At 36.0% G+C, this 27122-nt stretch overlaps 1 protein-coding gene and 1 long non-coding RNA gene across 2 annotated transcripts; one reads left to right on the top strand and one right to left on the bottom strand.

The window, feature by feature from the left end:
- Positions 1-4433: 4433 nt before the first annotated feature.
- Positions 4434-11490, bottom strand: LOC148880950 (alpha/beta-Hydrolases superfamily protein). Its single transcript, XM_088963075.1, has 5 exons — positions 10663-11490; positions 9724-9760; positions 8678-8914; positions 7075-7122; positions 4434-5274 (listed from the first exon to the last, which is right to left on the bottom strand). Exons 1-5 carry the CDS (start codon positions 10983-10985, stop codon positions 4774-4776), a joined length of 1146 nt encoding a protein of 381 aa, XP_088819201.1. The 5' UTR covers positions 10986-11490; the 3' UTR covers positions 4434-4773.
- Positions 11491-24990: 13500 nt separating this feature from the next.
- On the top strand, positions 24991-25728 carry LOC148880949 (uncharacterized). The gene is made up of 2 exons (XR_016104684.1): positions 24991-25321; positions 25420-25728. It is a non-coding gene; the product is annotated as an uncharacterized LOC148880949 (long non-coding RNA).
- The last annotated feature ends 1394 nt before the right edge of the window (positions 25729-27122 follow it).

Raw genomic sequence — 27122 nt, 5'->3', positions numbered from 1 at the left:
TCGAGAGGATGACGAGGGCCATCGATGCGATGCTCGGCTGGGCCAGTATGTCCAACCATACTGTCATGTCGGGGTCAGTTTTTGGAGAGCTAGCTAGCTTGGACAGTGTGTCGGCTCGTACATTTTCTGCTCAAGAGATCTGTTGGATGTTGAAATGCTCAAGCCGGTGGACGAGCTCTTGCATCTTTTGTAGATAGTTGGCCATGGTGGGTGTTCGTATCTCAAACTAGTTGTGGATCTGGTTGACTACTAGCTGAGAATCGCTGAATGATTATATTCTCCAAGCTTCTAGGTCCAGGGCAAGGTGAAATCCGGTGGTCAAGGCCTTCCACTCAGCCTCGTTATTAGATGCTTTAAACTCAAATATAAGAGCGTGCTCTAGCACAGTGTCGTCTAGGCCGAGGAGGATAAGGCCGGCCCCATTGCCTTACCGATTTGATGAACCGTCTACATGCAGAGTCCATACTTATGGTGGCGGGCCGGGTCTTCGGAAGTAAAAGTACACTCGGCAATGAAGTCTGCCAGAGACTAGTCCTTGATCGCGAGACGAGATGCATACTTGATATCGAACTCACAAAGCTCTACGATTATATCGGGCTTGGCATGACCCACAAACCGTCAGACCGTCATGCTGGACCAGTCCAAAGTCAGGCCGGGCTGCTAATTGTGCTGTTTCACTCGTGTTAATTTGTGTGTCCATGCCTTAAAATATCGATACAGTATGGCCTATATTGAGTATGTCATGTCCATATTTTGAACCTAACTTAAAACAAAGTAAGATCTAAATTAAACAAAGTAAGATCTAGAAGTTATATAATATCCTATACAATAATTTTTAGCGTAGATGATCGATCCTACTAGTCAAATGAGAGCCATTGTTTGGTATGGTGGTGACATCTCTCTACGTGGCGAGCATGTATATTCAAGCCTGAGAGCAGTCACCTTATAGATTATATTAAAAGAAAAAAAAAAACAAAAAAAAAAAAAAAACAAATGGGTCCAATATTAGGTGACGATCTTCTATGATCTACTATCAAGTGTGTGTGAAGTTATCACACCAGTATTTTGTAATAAAATAAAATATTGGATTGAATCATTATTATCATCTAACCCTTGTCCTAACTATATGAATTTGGTTACATTAATCCTTAATTCAAAATCTTCTCATGAAATTAATCATCACTTCGGGAAAATATGAAACAGAATTGAGTGGAACCAATTCGCTGAGTTATAAATCCTAATGGCTTGAAAAAAAAAAAAGAAAAATAAATAAAGTTATAAATCCTAATCATGGCCCATGGGTGGCAACAATTTGGCCTAAATTTGGATCGTCACGAGTTATGATGGACCTGATAAAAGGCAATCAACAGTCGAAGACCACCTCTTCCATTTCTTTTTCTTTTAATTAGATTTTAATAAATTCATGAAATTATAGCAAATAACCCTTTAATAATTTATATGATGCTGGTAATATATGCTTCAACGTAACATTGACTTTGACACAGTAAGGGGATGTTTTCATACCAAATGTTTAGTATTTGTTTTTGAAACCCAAACATCATCACCATCATAAGGTCTCCCATTTTTGGCATACTCAAAAGGTCTTCCATTAAATGAAGTTTGAAGTATTTGAATTGGTCACATCAAACTATATGTTGCAAAGAGAAATTCATTTTTTTAATTCAGAGGTCCCACTAAATACCCATTAAATAGAAGTATTTGAATTGGTCAATCTTATCTCTTTTTCTCATATTATGTTTGTTAGGGGTGCAACTTAGGGTTAGGTTGGAGTGTTGATTGGGTTCGATTATGATACGAAAAAGATATCTGAAAAATGTATACCAATCAACTAGATTCAAAAAGCCTTGATAACCAATCAGGTTTATTTATCAGAATTCATGGATTGGAAATTTCTTAAATTTACAATGGACCCGGATTTAACCCGAGTCCAATGTAATCAAATTCCTCAAGTTGGACAAAATGAATTACAGCCCTAGTGTTATTTCGATCTGAGATGCCAATTCAGATATTATCCCAACAGAGCAAGTTGGTGTCTCTTCAAATGAGATGCAAGTTTTACAGAGGTCAATTAATAACAACCCATAAAAACAAACTTGTATTGTTTAGCAATAGAAAATAACTAACATGCTGATCAACAGCTAATATAGATAGAGTCGAGAATGCATTCCTTTTCCCTTCTATATCATCAAGAGTAATATTGAAAGCTTACCGAATACCTAGGCCAAATCAAATGAAGTTATTAGCATTTGTTTAAAACTCGGAACCTTGACTGAGGGAGAAGAGTTAGAGATACCTACGCCATAATTTAGTCTACCTTCTCGAATAATCATCACCAACAACCATGAAACAGTCTCAGGTCATCATCTTAATTCTCTAGGGTTGCGTTGGATTTTGGTGTAAATGCAAATCGATTTAAAACTCCACAGTTGGCTTGCATTTACATGCATTTATTTTCAATGTAAATAAGGACTGATGTAAAATTTCACAGTGGGTCCATATTTTTATGTGTTTGTTTCCACTTTCCAATGTAAAGTTTACATCATAAATCGATGTACACCAGCTAATGGGCTGACCTTTTCATCGACAATCGATGTAAATAATACATTGATTTTATTAATGTACATTTACATCTATTATCACATAAAAAACCTTCAACCGTCCATTAAAATTTTAAACTCATCGATTGAGTTTTACACTGAAATCAAAGAGTCTAGAGGACATGACTAGTATAACGATCTGAGGCCTCGTAACCCACCATCTGTTCTAATTAGAGAGAGACAAGCATAGCTTCTGCCTTCAGGAGGAACCTTTCTTCATCAGCCAAAAATGCAGTTACAGAATTAGAATCTCTTCTATTCATCCCATGTTTTGGCCTAAATTATATTCTGGATAGGACCAAGGTTTAAAATATGATGTTCCAGTAGAGACGTATCGGGTGATATCAATAGCTGTTTTAGTTTTTTTTTTCTATTTTTTTTAGTTTTTTCTTTTCAAATTTGATTCAGAGGGACCCGTTCAAGGTCCATCCACCCCTGGAACTAGTTGAGACCCCGAAGCACTCCTTATAGAAATATATCGGGAAGCCCCTGATATAATATCGACTGATATGTATCAAAATTTTGAACCTTAGGTAGAACCCATTTGATCCCAATCCTCGAAACATAAGTGCCAGAGTTACGGGGTCCTAGAGATTAGGCCCCTTTTAAGATTGGGATTTCCACTAATTAATATCTACTTCCTCTCGAGTCTCGACTAATCCAATGAAACTATGTCACTGTCCTGTAAGTGTTCTAACTTTCGCTTCTGTAAGATGAATGGCTTGGACCCGCTTGAAAAATGAAAATTGTGTATCATGTCATTAGCGAGGTAACACTCGTACTTCAAAGCAGTTTCAGGTATCAAGATTTTAACCAGGTCATCTCTAGGAAGGGAATTAATGACTGATTATGACATTTCCCCCCTAAACCTCCCTACATAGCGTTTTAATGGATTCAAAAGCCAAATGTATCATAGGGTTGATTCCATGTCTGGTCTTGAGTTTTTTACATGTTTCTAATCGTTATAACACTTCATGGAAGATGTCCAAAGTCATCACTTTCAGTTTTATAGAGGATATATAAGATATTTTGAGAAGAAGGAACCAGACCCAACCCATTGACAGCCATAAATGTAGTCAAAACTATTTTGGAATCATGGTGTAGCCAAAAAGAGAAGAATATCACTATTTTGGAATCATGGTGTAGCCAAACAGAGAAGAATACCACTATTTTGGAATCATGGTGTAGCCAGAGGAGTATCTCAACTAAGCTTGCTTTCCTGCGAAGAGCCCATCACATCCCCAATCCATGCAATTTCTAACAAGAACGGTTAGGAAAGCATGATCTCCAAGTAGACAGACAATCATAGCATGTATTCTTTTGCTTGGCATAACGTGCAAGCAAGAGAGTTTGGATGTACCAAGCAGCCTAAGCTACATATATTAGATGGTGATATTTCAGATTCTTTAAAATTATGGCCTTGTGGGAGGCTCCTTTTTATGTTAAAAAAATTGCCACGTGGAACATCTAGGTACAATTGAGGAAATTCGGATTGAGTTGGCTTATGTCGGGTATGCCCAGACTCAGGGAACAGGGTACCTAGGACCTGGGCCCGACCCCAGGTTCCAGACTGAGGAACAACCTAAAATTTACAAGCCAAGACTGGTTGGGCTTTGGCTCGACCAAGTTGTAGGTTGTATCCATACTTCTGTTTGTATCACCTGGTGGATTAACATTCCCTCCATCCCATTTTGACATCATCATCCCTTGGTTGATTAACACAATGAAACTGAACCCATATCTGTTGACAGATGAGAATCAAATTAAATTCTGTATTGTATACATGAAAGGGCAGAGTGCAGAACCTTCATATAGGAGAATTTTTCTGCAGAAAATAATTGAAAGCCGTTGAATCAGCACAACTTAGAACAACTTGAAAGGTTGAAAACATCAAGCATCTTATAAACTGTAGGGGTTAAGCCTCCTCATCCTCTGATAAATTTAAATGAGAGAAAGAATAGAAAGGCCTCTACGAAGGTGTAAGCCAAAACCATACTAAATTTAAAAGAACGGAATGAAAGAAAAAGAAAACATCTGACGCCTAGACTACAAAGCATCCAAGGGTTAGATGGTTACAGAACCTCAAATAATTACTGTACAGACAACCCTTTTTCTATCCTACTGACTATTGTCAATGTATGCTGTCCAAGTTCAACTATCGGCAGAAACACAAATTTGTGCACTTTGGTCTCGAAATTTTTTGGCATTTGGGTAGGCAGAAACATTCAGGGCATTTGGGTTGGCACAAGCATACTGGACAATTGGGTGGGCAAAAACATTCTGTGCATGAACATCTGGGTCTGCAGCAGCACTCTGGACACTTGGGTCGGCAGCAACACCCTGGGCACTTGGGTAGGCAGGGGCATCCTAGGCATTCGGGTGTGCACAGACAATCTGGGCATAATTTAACTCCACAGAACCTAATAGTAATTGATTTCTTTGAGTACCGGAGACTCTCCCTAATCTTCCGAAGGCGAATCTCCGTGGTTATGTTCTCCATCTCTTGGATGAACCTGTACAGATGGCGAATGAAGTCAGGGTAGAGCTCCAAATTGCAGTGTCCACCTCCCTTAATCCAGAGAGGCTCATATGGTTCCCTTGCCAATTTCCATAGATTATTCCCATGGAGCCAATTAACTACATCATCATCTGTACCCTGTAAAAGGTTGAACCATTCAGTTCAAAGATTTATGGTAAGACAGCAAAATGCTGCAATTCTGAAAATTGAAGATAAACTGTTGTACTACATAAAAAGAGTTGAAGCAACATCAACATTTTGATGCATATGATTCAGAAGAGATCCATAAAAAATTGAGACAGTTTCACGTGGCTACTTGGAGTAATTCACAGGTTTGCTGAACATAGTTGTGAAATCCTCGTGTTCGTTGTCAAAATTTATATGCTGACAAACCTGTTCACTTGGACCATCACCATGAGGGATATCCAAAGTTATCCCCAACAGCAGAGTGATAGTTGTGAAATCCACTTATCAGTCTTTTTTCTTAGATAAATGATATAAATTACTGAGATAATACAAGGAAACTGGGAGAGTAATACCAAGGTTCAAAGTATCGACACAGGGCATATCGGACTGTGTTGGTGCTTTTTTTTATGTTATGTTTATTTTTTTTCAAAACCGGTTCACAGGGGTCGGTTTAAGTCCCGGCTACCCTCTGAACCATGCTCTGACCTGATACAACCCCTGTAGGGGCGTATTGAGAAGCTCCCGACATGATACGTATTGGCCGATATGGGCTGGTACGTCACTTTGAACCTTGAGTAATACTATGTTTGATAGTGCTAGAAGTCATCACTATACATAGTATGTGCGTCTAGATGACAGTTGATGGATAACATAAAATTGCACATCTCCAGGCCTAGGAAACTGGGAGAGTAATACCAAGGTTCAAAGTATCGGCACAGGGCATATCGGACTGTGTTGGTGCTTTTTTTATGTTATATATATTTTTTTTCAAAACCAGTTCAGAGGGGTCGGTTTAAGTCCCGGCTACTCTCTGAACCATGCTCTGATCTGATACAACCTCTGTAGGGGCGTATTGAGAAACTCCCAACATGATACGTATTGGCCGATATGGGCTGGTACGTAACTTTGAACCTTGAGTAATACTATGTTTTATAGTGCTAGAAGTCATCACTATACATGGTATGTGAGTCTAGATGACAGTTGATGGATAACATAAAATTGCACATCTCCATGCCTAGAAATTAAACTGATTAACTAATCCTGCAACCTATGGGTCATTTTTCTTGTTGAAATGGTGAAATCTTGGACTAAAATCTGAGAATGATTCAAGTATGAGAGCTGAAACTGTGTAAAAAACACCAGAAGTTAGGTCCAGGCAGTCTAACTGGAACTAATATTGGATAAATAAAAAACCTTGTTGCCATGCCAACCATATTTTATTTTCTTTTATTGACGAATCGATGCGACAGAGGCATGCCAACCATATTTTATTACCATCCAACAAAAAACTTAGAAAATGATTACGTTTATACCATAGGTCTATGTTAACCAAGTACAGCATATGCAGCTACACAAGGTTTTGGACATCAGATTTACCCTAAAAAGTTGAAAATAACCAACACAACACGGCATCAAGGTGTAGGTGTCTGATACACCAAAAGAAGGTACAATTGTCCGAGTGCCATGGTAAAAACTTGATTTATGAGGTAAGGCTTTCATAGAGAATGCTCGTACTACTCTCCACATAATGATGGTAATTATGCAGAATTGATGATAAAATGCAATCAAATTAGAGTAAAAGAAAAAGGAAATTATCCCATTACCCCAAAAGATCACCAAGTTAAATACAATCTTTAAATCGACATGCAGTAGAATATGTAAATAATTCTTTCTAGTTCATGTCTTAAGAAACACATTGAAAAACCGGAAAGCACAGATCTGTAGAACCAAAGATCAGAAGGAAGTACTTACATGTATAACAAGAACTGGGCACTTCACTTTTCGAATTTTATTGATGTTCTGCATTTTCATTGTATAATCAGTATCTATGAAAGACAATAGAAAGAACACAAAACTATTGTGGAACACAAATATCAGGTATAGTTTATTTGACATTGAAGGTGTACAGATAGTAGGGTGAAAATATAATAGACATGCATACATGAGAAAGGAACCCACTTTAGATGATTTGCAGAGTGAGAGGACCAATGATTCATTGGCTTACCAACAAACATGCTTGTCAAGACCATTTTTCTATTTATAAGTACATAAAATGGGTTTATGGCAAACAATAACAGCAGGAAACCAAAAGAAATGTCTTTGCAACAGTAGAGACTTCAACTAGTGACCTTTCTTATGATTCACAACAGGCCTCTTTTTTCCTACTTCCTTTCCCTATCAATTTTCAAGATAAAACAAAACATCATCTCTCTCTATGGCAAATCAGGGGCTTTGCCTCCTCATTCCTTCTTTTTCAAAATCCTCTATGATTACTCATCTCAATCTTTATAACCCTAGAGAATAGGGGCTCCACCAACTTTGTTTTTTATTTTTCTTTGCAATTAACAGACTTTCCCTCTTCTCTATATCTCTGTCACATTAAACATAACAAGGGCCCCATCTGTTGATTCATTTGTTTCCCTCATTATTTGATTTTAACACACCACACACACACACATACATTCTTTATATCTCCCTCATTATTTGTTTCCCTTATTTTTAATGGGTTATGTTATGTTTCTATTCTACTTTTATTGTTGAGTTCTTTCATGCTAGCTGTCTTTTACTGTTTTCTAGTTGTTACATCAACTAAGCAACAAGTTAATTCAGAAAAGAAAAAAGAGAAAATACCTAAAATTACCCAGATTTTTCTTTTTTGTATAAAGTGGTTTGTTACACATTGAAGGGACTATAAGAGCTTGGGGTAGACGGGTACTAGTAATAAATGATTTAAGCACTACTAATTTAACAGTGGATATGGATTTAAATAGAACGATAGGTGAAACATGATTCATGTAGCTGACCCCATATAGTTGAGATAAGGCATGGATGATGATGAATCATCACTTAACTGCCTATACCACTTTACATTGGTAGTTTGGTTTAACTCTTTGTAATAACCAAACTACCCCTGTCAAGTTACACAATGTTTTGCTTTTTTAGAGGATTTGGCCTCATCAAAAAAGTATCATCAAGAATGATTATAAGAAATGTTAAGAGCCATTACCCAATGCATTCTGATTTGTCCTGTGGAGCATTTGGCTTCATCAAAAGCATCAAATGATTATATCACTATAGTAAATGTTAAAAGCCACTTGGGAGTGGTGGACTGGAGATGGATATGGACATAACTTTTGGCCTTTTTGCACAAAGTGGCCATTTAGTAAATGTTGCAAAAAAATCCATTTAGTGGCTGATTTTCATTTCCTGTAAAGATTGACTTTCTGGGATCATTGAATAAAGGAACCCACTCCTTACGTGTTGTACATCTCAATCAGCCAAATATCTGTACAGTTTACAATGATAGGTACTCTTTGTTTATTTCTGTAAAGCGCATTGGTCATGGCATACTCACCTTGTAAATGTCAAGGCAGCAAGAGAACTTCACATGACACAGCACACGAAGACCAGAAAGTATAGCACTATGCAGAACCACACCTCTCAGCCTAGGTAATCGAGATGCCAAGTGCAATGTAGGTCCACTTCCCACTGATTGCCCATACAAAATCATGTCTTCTTGGCTAACTCCATACTCAATCTGAAGACATTCATATGCTGCCTCTATATCTGCATAAGTGTCTGCTTCACTTGGCTGAATTACATAAACAAGAACGATATTGAGTGCATGGTTCCATTCACAGCTGGACAAGGTGTGGATATGCAATTCACCCTAAAAACTACAATATCCAAGTATCCAACATGACATGGTATCCTTGTACAGATATCTGGGTTATCATGCATTCCAAGATGTAAACCATTGTTCTAACTGATATTGAAGGCTGAGAAGTTATATAACAACATAAGTATCATTAGCCATTAATAAGGATCAAAAGTGAAAGAAAGTAGATCAAGATTAAATGCTCAACCAGTACAAGTCCACAAAGTGAGTGAACCATGATTCAACAAATCCATGGACACCAACTGGAAGATCTTCTAAGCCAAAACATCAACCTGATTAGATGATCCAATATGGAATCAGCTATGGACATTCTTTCTGCAAACTTCCAAATTAAATGGGATGTATAGGATCATCATGATCAGATTAACTTCCCAAGCATAGGAGATCTTCCAGATTATTTTATCAAACAGTTGGGCCCAATGCAACACCCTTTGATTCCACCTACGACATACACTAGTAGGCCATTATAGTGGACAAGTCAGGCATCATAGCCTTTCAACCTCCAAGATTTATCTCAGAAAGGAGAAGTCTTTTAGTTTTCAAAGAAGGTGCTCAAGTAGATAGAGCAAATTTTTGTCTTTTCCATTTGTTTTTTATGGACCTACTTTTTCTTATTGGTTTTTCCAAGGAATATGCTCACTAACCAAAACACAGCGCAAAGATAGTTGAGATAAGTATCTCATAATCCCAAGGACAAGGACTAAAAAGAAAGAACCACCTACCTTACCAGTAGAGGCCCCATACCCAGAATAGTCATATCTGCAGATAATACCAGGAAATTGAAGATTACATATACCAAGCAATCAAGAAAAGAATATTGGCAACTATGTGAATGGGAAGCAGCAAAAAAACATGGGAACTTGGACAGAAAAGTACAAATCAAATGGAAATGATAACAAAAATGATTCCTAAAAAACAAAATGGGGAAACTTGAACAAGACTACATACCAGAACATGAAACAAGAAGGAGCCTCCTTGGAATAGAGGTGAGTGGTATCCTTGAACCCAAAAGAAAGGAAAATGAAAGTGTTTCTAAAAGAAATAAGGAAACAGGAACTAAGATTGAAATAGTTTGTTAATTGAAGTTCCCTTCTAATCTCAACTAAAATCCATTAACATAATGGAATGACAGAGTTCTGAATAAGAAAAGATGAAAAACGAACAATGAACAAATAAACCTCAGAAACACAAGCAAGGCATAAACCCTGTAGATATTGGATATATATCTGAAAAAACCCATTGAAGAAAAGATGGAGTTGGAACCTACTTATGTAAAGGTAATATTACCAAAAAACATGAAAAAAAAAATAAAGTAAAGAAAATCCCTTGCATGCTAAAAGTACGATAAAGAAAATAGTGCACATTTCCAAGAATCAAAACTAAGAAAGACTACTTGACAAAAAGTAAATGATCCAGAAATAGATCTCTAAACTAGCTCCCACAGAAATAAATCTACACGTACATGGTCCCAGTGACAAGGAAAAAAAAAAAACCATAGAGCCCAAAATATCAAACAAAAAGAAATGCTGAAAAAAGAACCCGGTAAGGAAATTTACTCTTCAAAACAGAGTCCGTCAGCCAGAAAAGAAATAGAAAGGGAAAAGATTTAACAGAAAACTAAAAGTAAAAAAAAAAAAAAAAGGATTTTAAAACAAACTAACCCCATGATGTTAACCCTGAGATTGACCTTAAGCTGCACAAATAGATCATAGAGCTGTCCGAGGTCGGCTGCATTGCCATGGGAGTAAAGCAACGTCAGTCGAGCATAAGGATTCCTGAGATAGAAAGCAACGATCTTGTTACCCCGCTTGGTCTTGAGCAACCGAACATCGAAGGACCCATCGTCATGAGGGATTGCAGCAGACACTATTACCACATTTCCATCTTCCCGCTTCTTCACCTCGTAAGTCGCCGGCCGTGGCGGGAAGAATGCGAGCTTCGCCGCCAGACGCGAAACTGGACACCCCATTCCCCCCGAGAACATCGATAAGAACCCAACTCATTGACAGAACATAAAACCCAATTGCATGTGTAGAATAATATATTATAACAGAGACAGAGAGGACTTGGTTGAATCTTTGAAGCTGCAGAAGTACCCTTCCTTTCTTTCCTATAGATGGATTTTCCAACAAAGTCTCTGAGTTGAAATGAAGAGGAACAAAGGAAGTACTCCTAGTTCTTTCAGTGTTTATTTCTGTATGTCGCTAAAGACATAAGGAAGAAAATAGAGATGCAGAGTAGCAAGTGTTTTCGATTTTTTTTACTTGTCTGTCAGCTGTCAATCTATCTCTGTGTGAAACAAGAACAGGACTATTTTGGTTTTTTTTATTTAGACAGAGACAGAGAGGGGGAGAGAAAAAGAGAAGGTAAGGGTCGTGGTGTGGTTGCAGGTGGTGGAGGGAGGTGGTGGTGGCAGGAAAAGGAAAAGACAAGAGTAGTTCACAGAGAAACTGCAAAGCTCTTGCTGCCTCGCCTTAACTTCGAAAATTGACTTAATTCACTTGTCAGTTTGAAAACTAAGAATAGCTCATGTTTTTCTCGGCCCCCGATATTTCGGTGTTAAAATAAAATTTATCGTCATTTGTCGTTTGCACTGTCGAGATTCGAGATTCGAGAACCGGGGACCCTTTTTTTTTTAAACGACCGAAATTTCGGTATGGGAAACGAAGTCTCGGTTACACCCACCGTTCCACATACACCTGTGTTTTGTACGTACTCGTGAGTCGTGACTTCACCCAAGAAATCGTTTTTTGGGGTTTATTTTTACTTTCAACGTGGCTGCTTAAATGGTCCACGTGTACTCTACGAAGGATAATATCCAACCAATAATAATATGCCACATCGGCCATGTGTAATAGCCACATGTTTGCGGCACTGTCACATCAATGCCACGTAGGTATTGGCATTTATTATATATCAAGCAAAATGAAACAATTATTTGGTTTAACCATTTATCAAATAAATGGTAGAAAGTTGAAATGTTTTGATTTTTGTGCATGTAGCATTTGGGGAAAATCAAAATCTTGTTTCCTCTCCAAAAACCAAATGTTAATGTGACATTTTAATGAGTATTAATCTAAGGTAAAGAGTAAAAAACGTTTAAAGTGAAGACCAACCAAATAACAAAAACAAGAAAATTTTAAAGTAAAAGTATAAATAAACATTTAAAGTGAAAAAGTACAAATAAATAGACTATCCATAAATGCCCACGGAACTAAATACATACTATGAGTGTTTGGTTCCATAGGCGTTTATTCAATAAACGTTGCCACATAGGTGCCACTTCAGCAGTTCCGCTCTCTTTCTCTTTCGTATGCATCGGGAATGGAAAAAGTGGACTTCAATTTTTGTGCACACCTACTGTTTGGGGATATTATTTTTTAAAGCTTCCACAAATGGTGTGTTTGGTTTCATAGGCGTTTATATGCCCACAGAACTAAATACATACTATGAGTGTGTTTGGTTCCATAAGCGTTTATTCAATAAACATTGCCACATAGGTGCCACTTCAGCAGTTCCGCTCTCTTTCTCTTCCGTATGCATCGGGAATGGAAAAAGTGGACTTCAATTTTGGGGATATTATTTTTTAAAGCTTCCACAAATGGTTAGACGTTTTTTCATTGTTACGATGATGTGGCTTAATGGTGCCTAATTGTCACAAATGGTTGTAATTATTACCTTTCTCGGTTTTGTAAGCAAATAAAGTACAAACATTGAACGACAAAACGTAAGCGGAACCAAACACATACCATATCTTTGGTTGCATGGGTGTTTATTGAAAAAACATTGTTACATCAATGCCACATAGGTATTGGTGTTTATTTCATATGAAACTACTTTTTTATTTCACCATTTTATCATATAAATACTAAAAAGCTAAAACACTTTGATTTATGTGCATGGGGCATTTGAGGAAAGATCAAATTCATGTTTCCCCAATGCCCATGTTGATATGACACACTTTAGCTGAGGTGGAAAGCAACTTTATAGGGTGTTACTTGAAATGCCCATTAAATGTCCAACGAAATAGAGAAATCAACTTTATAGGACTACAAATGTATACAAAAATAATGCAAAATTCAAGGTTTTGCACTCTACATATTTGTATTTGTACTCCTCTCAAACTGAGCCTAATACTCTTTCCAAACTAAGCCTTAGGAAATGCCCACGAAAGCAAATATATGCATTGTTTGGGAAGATTAAAGCGTTAGTGGCTTCTAATTGACAGCATATGTTTCGTAAAAAAGTAAGGATAAATTGTTGAAACCTCTCCTAAAGTTTCTCCTGAAGTTTATGATTATTTCTAAAATCTCTCTTGAAGTTTGGCAATGGTAATTGCAATCACCTCTCTTAAACTTTTTGCTAAAAAGGGGTATGAAAATGCCCAAAATACACATATAGTTACTTTTAACAAAAATGTTTATTTTCCAATTTTTCTATTCATATGAATTACTATTCCAAATCCTTTTAATCTATTTTTTGAAATTGATTTATTTTCCATATTTTCCCTTCATATCAATCACTCAAAGATAAAGCTACTCATTTAAATTCTCTTTGTTTTTGTTGTTCATAAAGTTTGTATTTTTTTCATGTAGAAACCAACCTCAATAAAAATTACATAGATAGTTTAGACATTTTCAATTTTTCATGCCTTTTTTTAAAAGATCATACCAAAGAGGGTCTATTTACAATAATATCAAAAAGTTTAGGAGAGGTGATTGCAATTACTAAACTTTAGAGGAGATTTTAGCAATAGAAACTTCAACAGGTTTCAGCAATTTACCCAAAAAATAAAATGAACCTAGGTCCCAAATTGGTTATCTTTCAGGGCCTGTTTGGAAGGGATGAACTGAAGATTCAGTTAACCATATTTAATTGCGCTTTGAAGTTTTTCCCTATTCAAAGATGTTAAAGCATATGCCCCTTAAAAAAGACCGACAAAGTGACAATATATTTAGGCTCTCTCGATTTTGCACCAAATATATAATTTATAGGATGTCTATGTGGAATCCATTTTGAAAAGCAAGAAGCCACTGACTGAACTTCAGCCCTCCTAAGTAGGCATTGAATCATTTGAAGGATTATCCACTCGAACCTCTATTAAGTAACTTATCCAAAACATTTTAAAACAATTAAATAAATTAGCATAATAATCTTAAACTCAACCCTCCCAAACGAGCCCTTATTTTAAAGAAGCTATCATAATAAAGTATAAACATGAGTTGGGCACTAAACATGGAGAGGGGACGAAGTGGGGAGATATCTTTGGGAAACAACATTTCCATTGGGCATGTACTTAGTACATGAACCGTTGTAGAATCCTTCACATTACGGCTTTTATAGTAACTGAAAAAGGACTACACAAGTAAAGCAAAGTCCCTACTAATTAATGACAAGAAAACCATTAAGATAATTATATAAACCTTGGAATTTTTAAAAAGAGCTATATATGCCTTCACCTACTATCTACACAAGGGGTGACCTGACCTACTCATCGAATACAAAAAGGAGATATAGGTTGGAGAGATGGCTGCTCATACAAGTTTGTCTGGTTGCATGCTTGTTGCTAGTGCTAGACTAGCAAAAAGTTGACTCGGAACCTGACCTGACCCAACCTAGGGTTAGGGTATCATATCTAGTTACCCAAATTTAAGGATGACCCGACCCAACCTGAAAAATAGGGTTAAGGATTAGGATATCATATCTAGCTATTTGAATTTGAGAATGACCCGAGAAAAAATTGGGTTATGTTAAGTTGGGTCATAGGTCAACCGAATGACCCAACCTAACCCAGCTTACCAAAAAATTGGATTATGTTAGGCTTGGTTATGGGTCAACCTGCTGATTTGATAGACAGGCCTAATTGATACTATTTGTGTATTAGAAGTTTTCACCTTTTAATCATTATTATCTAGCCATTATTTATTGTTGATTATTCTTTCAAATTTTGAATTTTTATGTTTTTTATTTTATATTTGGAATTTTAAGGTTAGTTATAGGGGTGTTCATCAGTCGGGTTGGGTCGGTTTGAGTCATTTTTTTCAACCAACCCGACCTAGACGGTTTACATATTAACTAAACCGAAACTGGCTGACCTTAAATCAAAACGGACCCAAACATTAAGGGTCTGTTTATCGACTTAGTTGGTTTTTATACATATTTTAAACTAAAATATCTATTTCTAAATATCTATTTATATTTAAGTTTATTAGTTTTAGTTTTTATGCAAAATCAGAATATATTTAAATTGATTAATTTTTTATGCAAAATTGATTTTTTTGTCAATATATATTTAAATTTATAAAAAACTGAATTAAATATTGTACCACTGTATTATATTTGTATTGATTATGCGCTTTTAGTTTTTATCATAAATAACCAATTTTTTCAAAGTTCAAACAAAACACAAATAAAATATATCAACATTTAACATATAAGATAGAGACAGATTAATAATTACTTGAACATATAGAATTGGTTCGGTTCAGTTTTGTCAACATTTAACATATTGAAAACTGAAAACTGAATTGAGTTATTAGTTTATTTTCTCATACAAACCGAAACCGACCAATGATTTTGAAAAATCAACCAACTCGGATTGAATCAAACCGATTGAGTCGGTTTAGTCTGACATTTAATGTGAACACCCCTAGTTAATTACTTATTTTTGGCAACTTCCATGTTTTTTCTTTTTCTGTTGAAATTCTAGTTATTTTTAGGGTTGACACAAATTGACCTCTGAATCAACCCTAACTCAAACACTTAGTGTACTTTTTCTTGGCAATCAAAGGCAATCATTCATTCGTTACTACGATTGTGGTACATCACTTCCCCCTGATTACATACATCAACATTTTCATCAAAACATGCATGATATGTTAACATATGAGCTAATGCATTATGATGCCTACTAATATGTACAAATTTAACCTGATTCATAGTATTTACAATATCCCGAATTTGACAATGCAGCCAATTGAACTCATTATCTCTACCCATTAACTACCAACCATTGAGTTTCAGGTATGTCATCATCAACTGGCTCATTTCTTAAGCTACAACTCAAGTATGGTCATTGCAATCACATTATTTCATATTTACACCAACATTACCACAATCATTGCATTGCATCCATTACGAGAGTTTTGAGTTCTAATATGCCCCTAATCACCATATTAGGTGATTGATCCAATTCCCAACATTAAAATATATTTTGGACTTTAAAGTCAAATGCCTAAAGATCCATGCATATTCACGTATCCATGTCAAATATGCATAATTCAAGTGTAGGAATTTCAGTCATTGTTCTTCAACCAGTCCTTGTTAAAATTTTGGGATTGACATTGAATGCTTTGCATCAAATATAAAGGTTGCTTCTAGTCTAGACTAGGCCCAATCCATTTATGATAGTTTTTTCTTTCCATTGAATAAGACTTCTAAACTACATTTCAGCCTAGGTTTTGTTGTCTAAAATGTAATGCATTTTTTGGAAATTCATGCATTAGTTAATGCAAGACATGCAAAGTTTGATTCAACTCGACTTGATTGCACTATTGAGAACCAATCTCACATCACTTGAAACCTCTGATACCAATATAAGAATGGGGAAATTCTGAAAAGATATCCAAGTAAAAAAATATTGGTAGGGACTTTATTCAGTAAACAAAAATCTGAATGGATAACATTTTTTGAGATTGAGATTCAATTATTGGTGGATCTGATTTTTGACATCCATGACTTGATTGGACCTCATTTTGGATTCTAACTCCAACAATGGGATGCCATTGACAGCCCTACATATTCCACTATGTGCCAAAAACTAAAGTACTAGTAGGTGTTGAGATGGCTATGGCCAGTAGTAGTTGAGATGGTCAGTCATGTCCCTCCAACATTAGAGGCCTGAGACTAAACTCACATAACTAATAACTACCATTGATCCCATTTGAATCAATCACTTCTTTTCTTACCCTCCTCAATCTCTTCTCACCTCTCTCTCTCAATTCTCTCTTCACACCATTCACTCTTTTTTTTTTTGTTTAAATTAAGTGCTTAAATTTCAATTCTACAGTTTATATGTTCATATCAAAGTGGTTGTTGTTAGTTCCACAGCATTCATATTGTTTAAATCTTTTGGGATTTTCTTTTGTCATTTCATGTTGGGTATACGGATTGAATTCGACTTTATTATAGACAATTTTGGAGAAAAAAAAAATTCGACTGAGGTGGGGCGCGTCACGTGCATGGGACAGAGCACTAAACAAGTAAATTTCTTCTTAACGCAATTGCCATCCATGTCAATGGCGTAACGAATCGGATACAGTTTTGATGCGAGACGAGAACAATTTGAAAGGCTCAAAAGTTGATGAAAATGAGACGAGATGAGATGAGATGAGTGGGAGAAATTGGTGATTGGGTGTAAAGAATTTTCAGCGTCAGGTCAGGTGCCATGACCCCAAAGCAAAATCATCATTAATTATTAATTAATCTAAGATCAGATCTCTTTGTCCATGCGCCATGCTTGCTGCTGGTTTTGTAGGTGCCGAGGCTCAATCTGATCTATTCTCTACGGCAATGTTTTCGAATCGCCGTTGATTCGGACGGTCAAACCATTTGGTTCAGGAAGCATTCAATCAATCGGTTCTATTTTACTCTAAATTCAATCTTTAACCAAAGACTATTGAATTGGTCAACGATTTGTTAATCTGGACAGTCGATTCGTCTACCTGCATAACTCATTCACTGGTCTTTAACTGTTTATTTTATTTTATATTTTTTGTCAGAATGAATCATCAATTCAAACCAGATGATCGGACCATGAAATAGATGGCCAGGATGGTTCCGATTTCAGATTGGTTTTTAAAACATTGCTCCAGGGTAAAAGTAGATTTTCCTAAACGGTCCTTTCTTCTGACCACGTGACTTCTAGATGGTGAAAATGGGTATTAGACACGTGGCAAGTTTAAGTGTTCTTTTGACCAGTTATATATTACTACTAGCGTTTATTCATCAAACAACCCACCCAATCCCAATCCATTTGTAGAAATTGGATTTTGATTGGGTCGTGTTTTGAATATGCTAAATTTTGAATGGATCCGAGCCATAATTTTCCCGACCCGAATTTTAGTAAAATCAAAACCTTCCCCCTAGGCTTTAATCCGCTAATTAAATGTTAAAACAAGCCAACTAACACACCAACGAGCCAGGGCTCTCGATTGGTGTTAGAATTCAGAAATTGAATAAAAGAAAATGAATGGAAAAGAATCAAGTAAGGCTATAACATAGGATGTCAGCCTAATCCATATCTTCTTATCTTTTTCCTTTGTTCCAGAATATCGAGGCAACTCAACAGAGGTTATAGAGCAGTACCCAGTGCAACATTTCAATAAAGAAAAGAGAAAACATTGAGGAGAAGATCTGCTTCCTACTTAAATTAACAAGCAAAACTGAAAACAGTGGAAGAATATATATATATAAAACATTATTTGGCTCTTGCAGAATGAAGAAAGAGAGAGAGGGGGGATGTCACGTGGACGATTTATTTATTAATTGCATTAGAATGTGAAATGATTCGAAAGACTGTGCATGTGAAATAAATTATAACAAGGGCATGCCCTGTCGAGGAACCATAAAAACAAAATATTGGGTTTTGTTTGTCGCCGGCCAGATCCCAGCTATGAGTTGACCAAGAGAGTTGCCACTTGCCAGATACATCCATATTAATGTATTTCCAGCATTTATTTGTTTTCTTGGGTTCAGGGTTGGGTGCAGCAGTAGAGTGAGTTTTTCATTTTGTATATGTGAGAAGAGTCCTCGATTAATCCAATAATAACACCTCAAATCAGCTATTAAGTGAAGTGAGAGATTGATGGGTATGTTAATATCTATGAGTTGTTTAATTAATCAACAATACTCTACATCACACTTTAGATTTATTATTCACAAATTGTTTTCACATTCATATCTATGTTTGTTAATTACATTAAGAGGTATATTGATATTGGTGAATTTTTCTTTCCTCTTAATTTTAAATGTAAAGAATATTGTTCTTAATTCTGAATTATGAAAATTATCAAATACCATTTTGATCATATATAAGAGTTTTTGTTTGTCTTTTTAGGAATATCATTTAGAAAACAAAAATTTGTATAATTGCACTTTAAGAGATAAGAGGAAACGAATAACCATATTTCTCTTAAAATTAAAAGATTCTTATTAAGAGATAAGAGTTAAGAAGAAACGAATAGACCATGAGTGTATTGGGAATATTTCCCCATGAATGATAAGGGAGATATTCACAAAGTGAGAGATTGATGGATGTATTAGGAGCACTATTTAATCAATAATAACACCCTACATCACCATCAAATGAAGTGAGTGATTGGCGAATGTGTTGGAAGCTATTTAACCAATAATAACACCCCAAGTCAACCATCAAATGAGGTGAGAGATTGATGGTGTATTAAGATCTGTTTAACCAATAATAACACCCCACATCATCCATCAAGTGGAGTGATTGATAAGTGTATTAGGAGCTGCTTAACCAATAACCATAAGCCCCATCAACCATCAAGTGAAGTGAGAGATTGGAGTGGTTCTGGATAGGGCTGTCAATTGGACTGGATTTGAGTCCAACATTTGTCCATTTACAAATGGATTGGACTAAATCCAGTCCAAACCCCATATAAACCTGATCTAGTCCAGCCATATCACTTCTGATTCGGATGGTATCCAACCCGAAACCGGTCCATTGACACCCCTAGTTGTGGAGCATATTCACTTCATGGCCGATGTGGGACGTTACCATTTGTTAAACAGCTCCCAACACTACCATCAAATGCAGCTAATAGTGGCGATCATACCATGACCAACACGGCAGATGCCATCAACCGTAAGACTTTCAATGTGGCAAGTTGTTGCTGTAGCTACCTGCTAGTTTTAGGTCCGTTCGGTTTGCAGTCAGAATCAGAATCGGAATGGTGCATTCTTATAGGCTGTTTGGTTCAAACCAGAATGGAAATGAGAATTAAAATCAGCAAGAATAAGATTTTATTTCAAAGGAAGGGGCATAGAATGGTCATTCCCTCAAATGTGAGAATATCATTCCAACAGGAATGAGAATGAGATTCTGATTCCACCCAACCAAATGGGCTGTTCTGATTCCAGATCCCTATTCCCGCGAACAAAATGAGGCCTTAATTTAAATTTCACCTTGTAGATTGATGCTATTTTTTATGGATTTACTCGTTATAGAAAACAGATATTGGCTGTTTGTTAATGGATGAAGTGAAGTGCCGAATTGAATGAATTAATGATTCTTTTAATAGGTTATTAACTAGGTTGTGAGCTCTTTAATGGCAGAATGACATGCCGTGCATTAGCATAACCCAATATAAATATAAATGCTGTGCACAAATTCAAATTGGAAAGGCAGCTCAGATCCTTTAGTCATAAATCATTAAATCTAATTTAGTTTCCTAAGCTAAATAGAAGAACCACTCGAAAGGTTTTCAGACTTACCACATGGATGGTGTTAGTGGGTCCCCAATCTTAGCTTCCAAATTAAATAAACCAAATCAATTAAAAATCCCAGCAAGAGAGTCTCAAATAACATGTATGATGCCCTACCCTGAGAAAAAGGTTAATTAGCTTAGTATATTTTATTATATGATTTATTTTTATCCATTAACAACAAAACAATAAGACATTTACTTCAGCCACATCAGTCATTATCAAACAGCCCTCTGAATATTGGCTTAAGCTCAGTGTCCTGCAACTAATGGTGAGTACTGATTCTGAGTCAAGAGAGAGTACAAACCTGGCTAGTTGTGAGAACATGTGCCTCAATAATTAATATGGATATTGCGGCTTTAAATATAAGACAATTCTAATTCAAGGGAGTACAAGATTGGGCATTTATGAAAAATAGAAACACATATACAGACAAATACCTATTTATCATTTTAACAAAGCCAAATTCACACCAATAATTAAGTGGGGTATGAAGTAGAGGCTGTGGCTGAATCTTGAAAGAATCTTACTCATATGGATGGGTTAATGGACCTTATTGTGATTAAAAGGACAAAAAGATCAAAAGATGTTTAAAAAATATTAATTACTTATAATATATTTTAACTAGAATCGGATTTTAATTGAGTTACATGGGCTTAAACCTGAATAGAATGCAAATTTTAACATCCAAATCCGGGATAATTGTATCAGACTTTTAGAACCTATTGACAGTCATAATTAAACTATGCCTTTCTTGTTGCATTTACATTTATTTATAATTATCCCGATAATCTCTTTTTAAGTCACATTTGGAACTTGTCCATAACCAGTGATTTGCAGTACCAACATCACCTGCAAAGTTAGAGGTGGTGTTTGGCACCGTTGTATTTGCAAGCGTACGTTTACAGAGCTATTCATTGCCGCATAGGAAGGGGATCCCGAGGCATTTCACCACCAGAAAATAAAGTAAATTATTAAGACCTAAAAATTTCATGACAAAGACACATTCAGAACATCCAAATATACATCTTTTCTTGAGACCTAGAAAGGCTATCTAATGTTGTGAAATAACTAAACTATCTATATGCATTACAATTACAAGTTGAAGGGGCTGTAAAGGTTAGAGATCGACTAAAACGGACATGCGAAGAAATAGTAAGAAATGATTTATAAAGATTAGAGATCGAGTAAAAAGATATGAGAACAAATAGTAAGAAATGATTTATAAAGATTAGAGATCGACTAAAAAGATATGAGAACAAATAGTAAGAAATGATTTAAGTATTAATAATTTAATAGTGGATATGACTTTAAATAAAATGTTTGATGAAATAGGATTCATGTAGGTAACCTCATATAGTTGGGATAAGGCATTGATGAAGATGATGATGACCTATATGCTTTGTTATTACTTCTCTAGAAAACATGGTTTTCAAAATTGGGTCGGACTGGATGGTTGGATCGGAAAAACTAGGAAAACAGTTATTTTTCCAAAAACCGTTGATTTGGTCAACAAACCGTTGACCCAGGCGATCGAACCATTTGAACTGTCCAACGGTTTGGTTGTTTTTTTAATTTTTTTTGTCAGAATGGGCCGTTCGTTCGGACTACTTGACCTGAGAACTGGACCCTTGACTAGTTCGATTTTAAAAACCTTTCTAAAAAACATAGATACAAAAGGATCTTACCACAATGACCAAAATGGGATGTTTACAGAACCTATAGAAGTTGAAGAGGGGGGGGGGGGGTCAAAATATCTCAGGTGCATTGGTGTAGCCAGAAGTGTGTCGTTAATCACTTCGAAACACCAGTTTAATCATTTATAGTTTTTCTGACTCTCAAACAACTACTAACGTAATAAAGGGGTGAGAGCGGGTCGTATCCATAGGGAAGCAAGTGAAAAGTTAATAGATACTTAGATCCGGACAAGAGTACGCAATCGGGAATGACAGAAAATACGAAAATAAAATCTATTATTGCTGAAATTAAATGTTTCAAATTTAAACAAGACAATAAATAAATATCAGAATTTAATAAAGTATGGGAATCAATAAATGAAATAAAAGAAATAAATACAAAAATGATCCAGAATCCAGATCCAGTGGCGGTAGCTACAGATCGGCCAGACAGTTTGTAGAAACCCCTCCTAACAAGAACCGAGCGTTTGTCCTTTCTACAACCCTCGAATCCCTCGAGACACCTTAGCCTTGAATCGAACGAATTCAGATCTGCAAAACAAAGAAATGAACAAGAATTAAATCTAAAAGATTGCAGAAATAAAAATAATAGAAAAGAAAAGAATGGTTGATTAGATCCAGTGGCGGTAGTTGTAAAATGGTTGAACAGCTTGCAGGAACCCCTCCTGACAAGAACCGGGAGTCCTCCCCTTCTTCAACCCTTGAACTCTTCAAGAAACCTTAGCCTTGTTGACTGGGTGAACTGACCAACTCCTTCTCTAGGGCCCCTGGGGTCATTTTTATAGAGAATAGTGGATATAACTGGAATTAGAGAGAAAGAGGGGGGTGGCAGCTAGGTTTTAGCAAACATATGAGTGCCCAAGGGTTTAGAATGAAGGGTTAAGATGGTTCTAGGGTGATCCTAAGGCTGAAAAGAAAAGGAAAGGGTGGCCAATATTATGTAGGACCAAGATTTAATGGTTAAAAGCGGAATGGTAAAGATTAGAAGTTAAGTGGCTCTTTAGGGTTAGAATACTAAAAAGAGAGTGCCTTAGAATGAATGATAGAAATTAGAAGGGATGAAAGGTGAGGATTTAGTAGTTAGGGGCGGCTAAGGTTTGTTAAGGATGAAAAGAATGGGTTAAAAAGTACCCTAGGGTTTGCTAAAACGTGGGGAGCATGCTAATACCGTAGGAGGGGTGCCAAACTGGGTTTAGCAGTTAGGAGGCGCCCTCCTACTTTCAGTTTTTTCACAAAAACACCCCCTCTCTTAGCTGAACTTCACACCAGCTTCCCAAAATTACCATTTCAGCCATGAAAACTTCCAAGTTTTGCACAGAGATCCTCAGAGGTCACAACATTGAAATTAACTGGGAAAAAGACACAATTTGACTACTCTAAGGTTGAAAATACCCCTGAATTGATACCCTTAAGGCATCAAAATGCAAAGTTATTATGCATCATCAGTTGACCTGTTCATGGGCCGGGTAGCCCGATGGGTTGGACTGGCCCGACCCGTTATAAGTTGATCTTGGTTATAATTTTAGGCCTGTGGGCTCGGGCTTGGGCCTAAAGCACCAGGCCCAACTTTTTTCGGGCCAGGCTTGGGCTTTTCCGAAAAAGCCCAACTTGATACTATATATTAAATAATAAAAATATATTTTATTTAATAAAAATATATATACAATATTTTTTCTTTGCTATTCTTCTCTTTTTTTTCAAGTAATAGTGAGATGTTTATTATTTTTGAGTTTTGAAGGTTTTTAATATAAATAAAACATTTTTTATTGAATAAAAAAAAAGAATTTTTTTTTCAAATTTTTGGTTAGACTCGGACTTGGGCTTGGGTTTCAGGCTTCATATAAAGGCTCAAGACTTAAGCCCTATGGTCGGGCTCCGACCTAAATGTATTCTATTGATACGTACAAAACCTGGCCCATGAAGAGGACTAATCATCAGTACAAACAGTGGATGAATGACCATATTCCTTCCCGTCCCCTCTTTTAACTTTTGTATTCAAGTAGCTAGAACAGATTTGTTAGTGATAAAGACATTATCTAAGTTTTGCCCACGTTCATCCTTTTTTAGAGTTGGGGGAAAAATTATTACACCTCACAAGATATCATCATACAACTAAAATGATCCCTCCCCACAACAGGAAGAGATTCCTATACCAAAGTAAGATCACTAAATTTCCTCAATCAAATACTTGACCTTTCTTTTCCTTTCTTTCTGACAATTATATGATTATTATGCATACAAATTTGTATAAGAAGACGAGTCTGGATCACCGGCCCACAAAATTCATGATTTTACATGGTACATCTTATATACAGTGGGTTTCACTTTTATGGTGGATCCCAGTCTCATAGTGAGATGTGTGGTGTCAGATCAAATTGGTAGAAGATCCCAATTCTAGGAAGACATTGTTCTATACTTATACTCAACAACATTGGCCTAACAGTTCTCTGCACTTGATCGGTTGAGCTTCTTATATTGTTAAAATCATTCCATGAGCAGGCTGCAACATTTCACATCATAGGATTCATCCATGGTATAAGGCATTTTTATTCATGAAAAAAGATCAAAAGATGCACAAATTTCTAAAATTTTGAACAGTAGAAAGAATTAGAATTTCTCTTTAATCAGATGCAGCAGATATCTGTATGCATTTTCTTGATTTTGTTTGATTATGTTTAATCACAAACAGAGAAGGTAGTTGTTGATCAAGATTTCATAGCCTCACACGTGAACAGTGTGGATGTAAACTTGCATTTAAATCAAGATAGACCATATTGCAAATGTAAAGAGATGGCATTCAAAATAAGTTCAATGCTCACCACAGAAGTGGGCATTAGGGGCCGTTTTTTTAGCTGGCATATGGCGATTGCCGCTAGAAATTCTAAGTCACTCGTTACATTAAACTCCGCGAACACTGGCTTCCCTCCCTCGCACTCTTCTCTTTTCTCACCTTTCATATTCCCGCTCTCCCCTCTCTCTCACAGGCTTCCCCCCCTCTCTCTCTCTTTTCTCACATCCAACCACGACTACATCGACAAGAACATCTCTCTTTGATCTAATCTCCAAAGGACGGCGTGGATTCTATACCTTCTATTCTCGGATTCATGAGAAGGGAGTTCAGATTTGATCTGATCTGATCGATTTCTTGTTTTTTCCTATTTTGGCTTTACAAAGTGTTGTGTGGGCTGATTCGTTCTGCTTGTCTTGTTATAGGTGCTTTCTCCTATGTCCATGTCCGTGAGTTCTTTCTTCTTCATCTGAGTTTGGATAGGTTTCTTCTACCTTGTGGAGTTTTACATCAAGTCAGGCTTTCCTCTTGGTTCGAGTTTCTTTGTATTGATTATGTATCTCCAAAAGCCCTAGGTTTTTGAAACAATCATGGTTTGTGGATTTCATTTCTTTTAATTAGCGTGCATTATAATTCCTTTTACAATATTAATGCAGGTTAGAACCTGTAATTGTTGAACTTGAATGCGAACGTGCATTATAATTTCTTTTATAATATAAGGGTTTTTTTTTTTTGTTTTTTTTTTAAGTAAAAGTTTCAAAGAAAATCATCATCTCAGCCTTATTCCAACTATATGGAGTTGGTTACGCAAGGACTTGTAAAAAAAATCACAAATACAATTCTTTTAGATTTTGAAAGCTAAAGAGACGGTTGTGTCTATCTTAGGATGAGCCGTTAATTAAATTAAAGCCTCACAGCGTGGTTGCCGCATGACCTACTTTTACATAGAAAGACTCCTATTGAACTTATAATTTTATGCTTGATTTTGACTTATAGATAAACTTTGTTTATATCCTCTCTGTATGAGTAGTTGATTTTCAGTACTTGTTGTCTTGTAATTCTCTTTTCTTTTTGCTATTTTCTTGTTTCTGTTCTTGTTACTATGGCCTTTGATTTACTCCCAGGTCCCAGCATTGACTAGTGGTTGTTTACATTTTTATTTGTTCCCAGCATTTGACCAGTACATTGCCTGAATCAGGGAAACTTGCCAATGCCTTACCTGAAGCCTGGGGTTGATTTTGTCTGAATAACAGACGTATCATCATCATCACCACGGGAAGATCAGCTTCCTTGTTCAAAGATGTCTGTACTTCCAGAAAGACATTTATTCCTGCAAATCCCGATACACATTTGATATGGGTCCAATATGCATGAAAAAATATAATAAGTCCAATTTTTATAATATCCTGAATTTATTTTTTAAAGATACGATATAATATATCCCGTATCGAATATATCATATCAAAAATTTAAACCTTACAAAAAAAAAATAAAGTATTTATAAAATATAGAAATACATATACAGACCTATTTATCATTTTAACAAAGCCAAATTCACACGAATAAGTGGGGTATGCAGTAGAGGTTGTGGCTGATTCCTGAAAGAATCATACTCATACGGATGGGCTAATGGACCTAATTATTTCTTAATCTAAATCTGCCTTATTTTGCTTAAAAGGACAAAAAAGATTAAATTAAAGAAGTTTTAAAATACGACTTATAAAATAATAATATATTTTAGCTGGAATCGGATTTTACTTGTGTTACATGGAGTTAAATCTGGATAGATATAAATTCTAGCATCTAAATCTAGGATAATCAGATCCCATATTGAATTAGGTATTGGACTTTTAGAGTCTACAACATTGACAAGTCATAATTAAACTGTATTTCTTATTGCATTTACATTTTTTATAAGGGTAAAATACAAAAACCTCTCCTGAAATTTCTGGCAATCATAAAAACCTTCCCCATAGTTTCATTTTAATAAATACCTCCCCTGAACTTTTGAGAAACTCAACAAAAAACCTTCCTTTCGTCACTATCTCAGATGAAAAACATTAGATTGATGCACCTATTTTTTCCAAATACCCATTCTACCCTTTTATAAATTAATTTACATACAAAA

This window comes from Nelumbo lutea, chromosome 1, assembly GCF_056320005.1.
Source record: "Nelumbo lutea isolate HS-2025 chromosome 1, American lotus-T2T, whole genome shotgun sequence".
NCBI classification, from domain to species: domain Eukaryota; kingdom Viridiplantae; phylum Streptophyta; class Magnoliopsida; order Proteales; family Nelumbonaceae; genus Nelumbo; species Nelumbo lutea.
The sequence above is the reverse complement of the archived record's forward strand: the minus strand, read 5'-3'. Positions and strand labels throughout refer to the sequence as shown.

Bases quoted from the DNA above. Each gene is read 5' to 3' on its own strand.
- LOC148880950 (XM_088963075.1), bottom strand. From the start codon at position 10,985: ATGTTCTCGGGGGGAATGGGGTGTCCAGTTTCGCGTCTGGCGGCGAAG. The intron at 7,123-8,677 runs GTGAGTATGCCA...ATGAAAATGCAG, and splicing joins GCTGCCTTGACATTTACAAG to AACATCAATAAAATTCGAAA. The intron at 5,275-7,074 runs GTAAGTACTTCC...AACCTTTTACAG, and splicing joins GCCCAGTTCTTGTTATACAT to GGTACAGATGATGATGTAGT.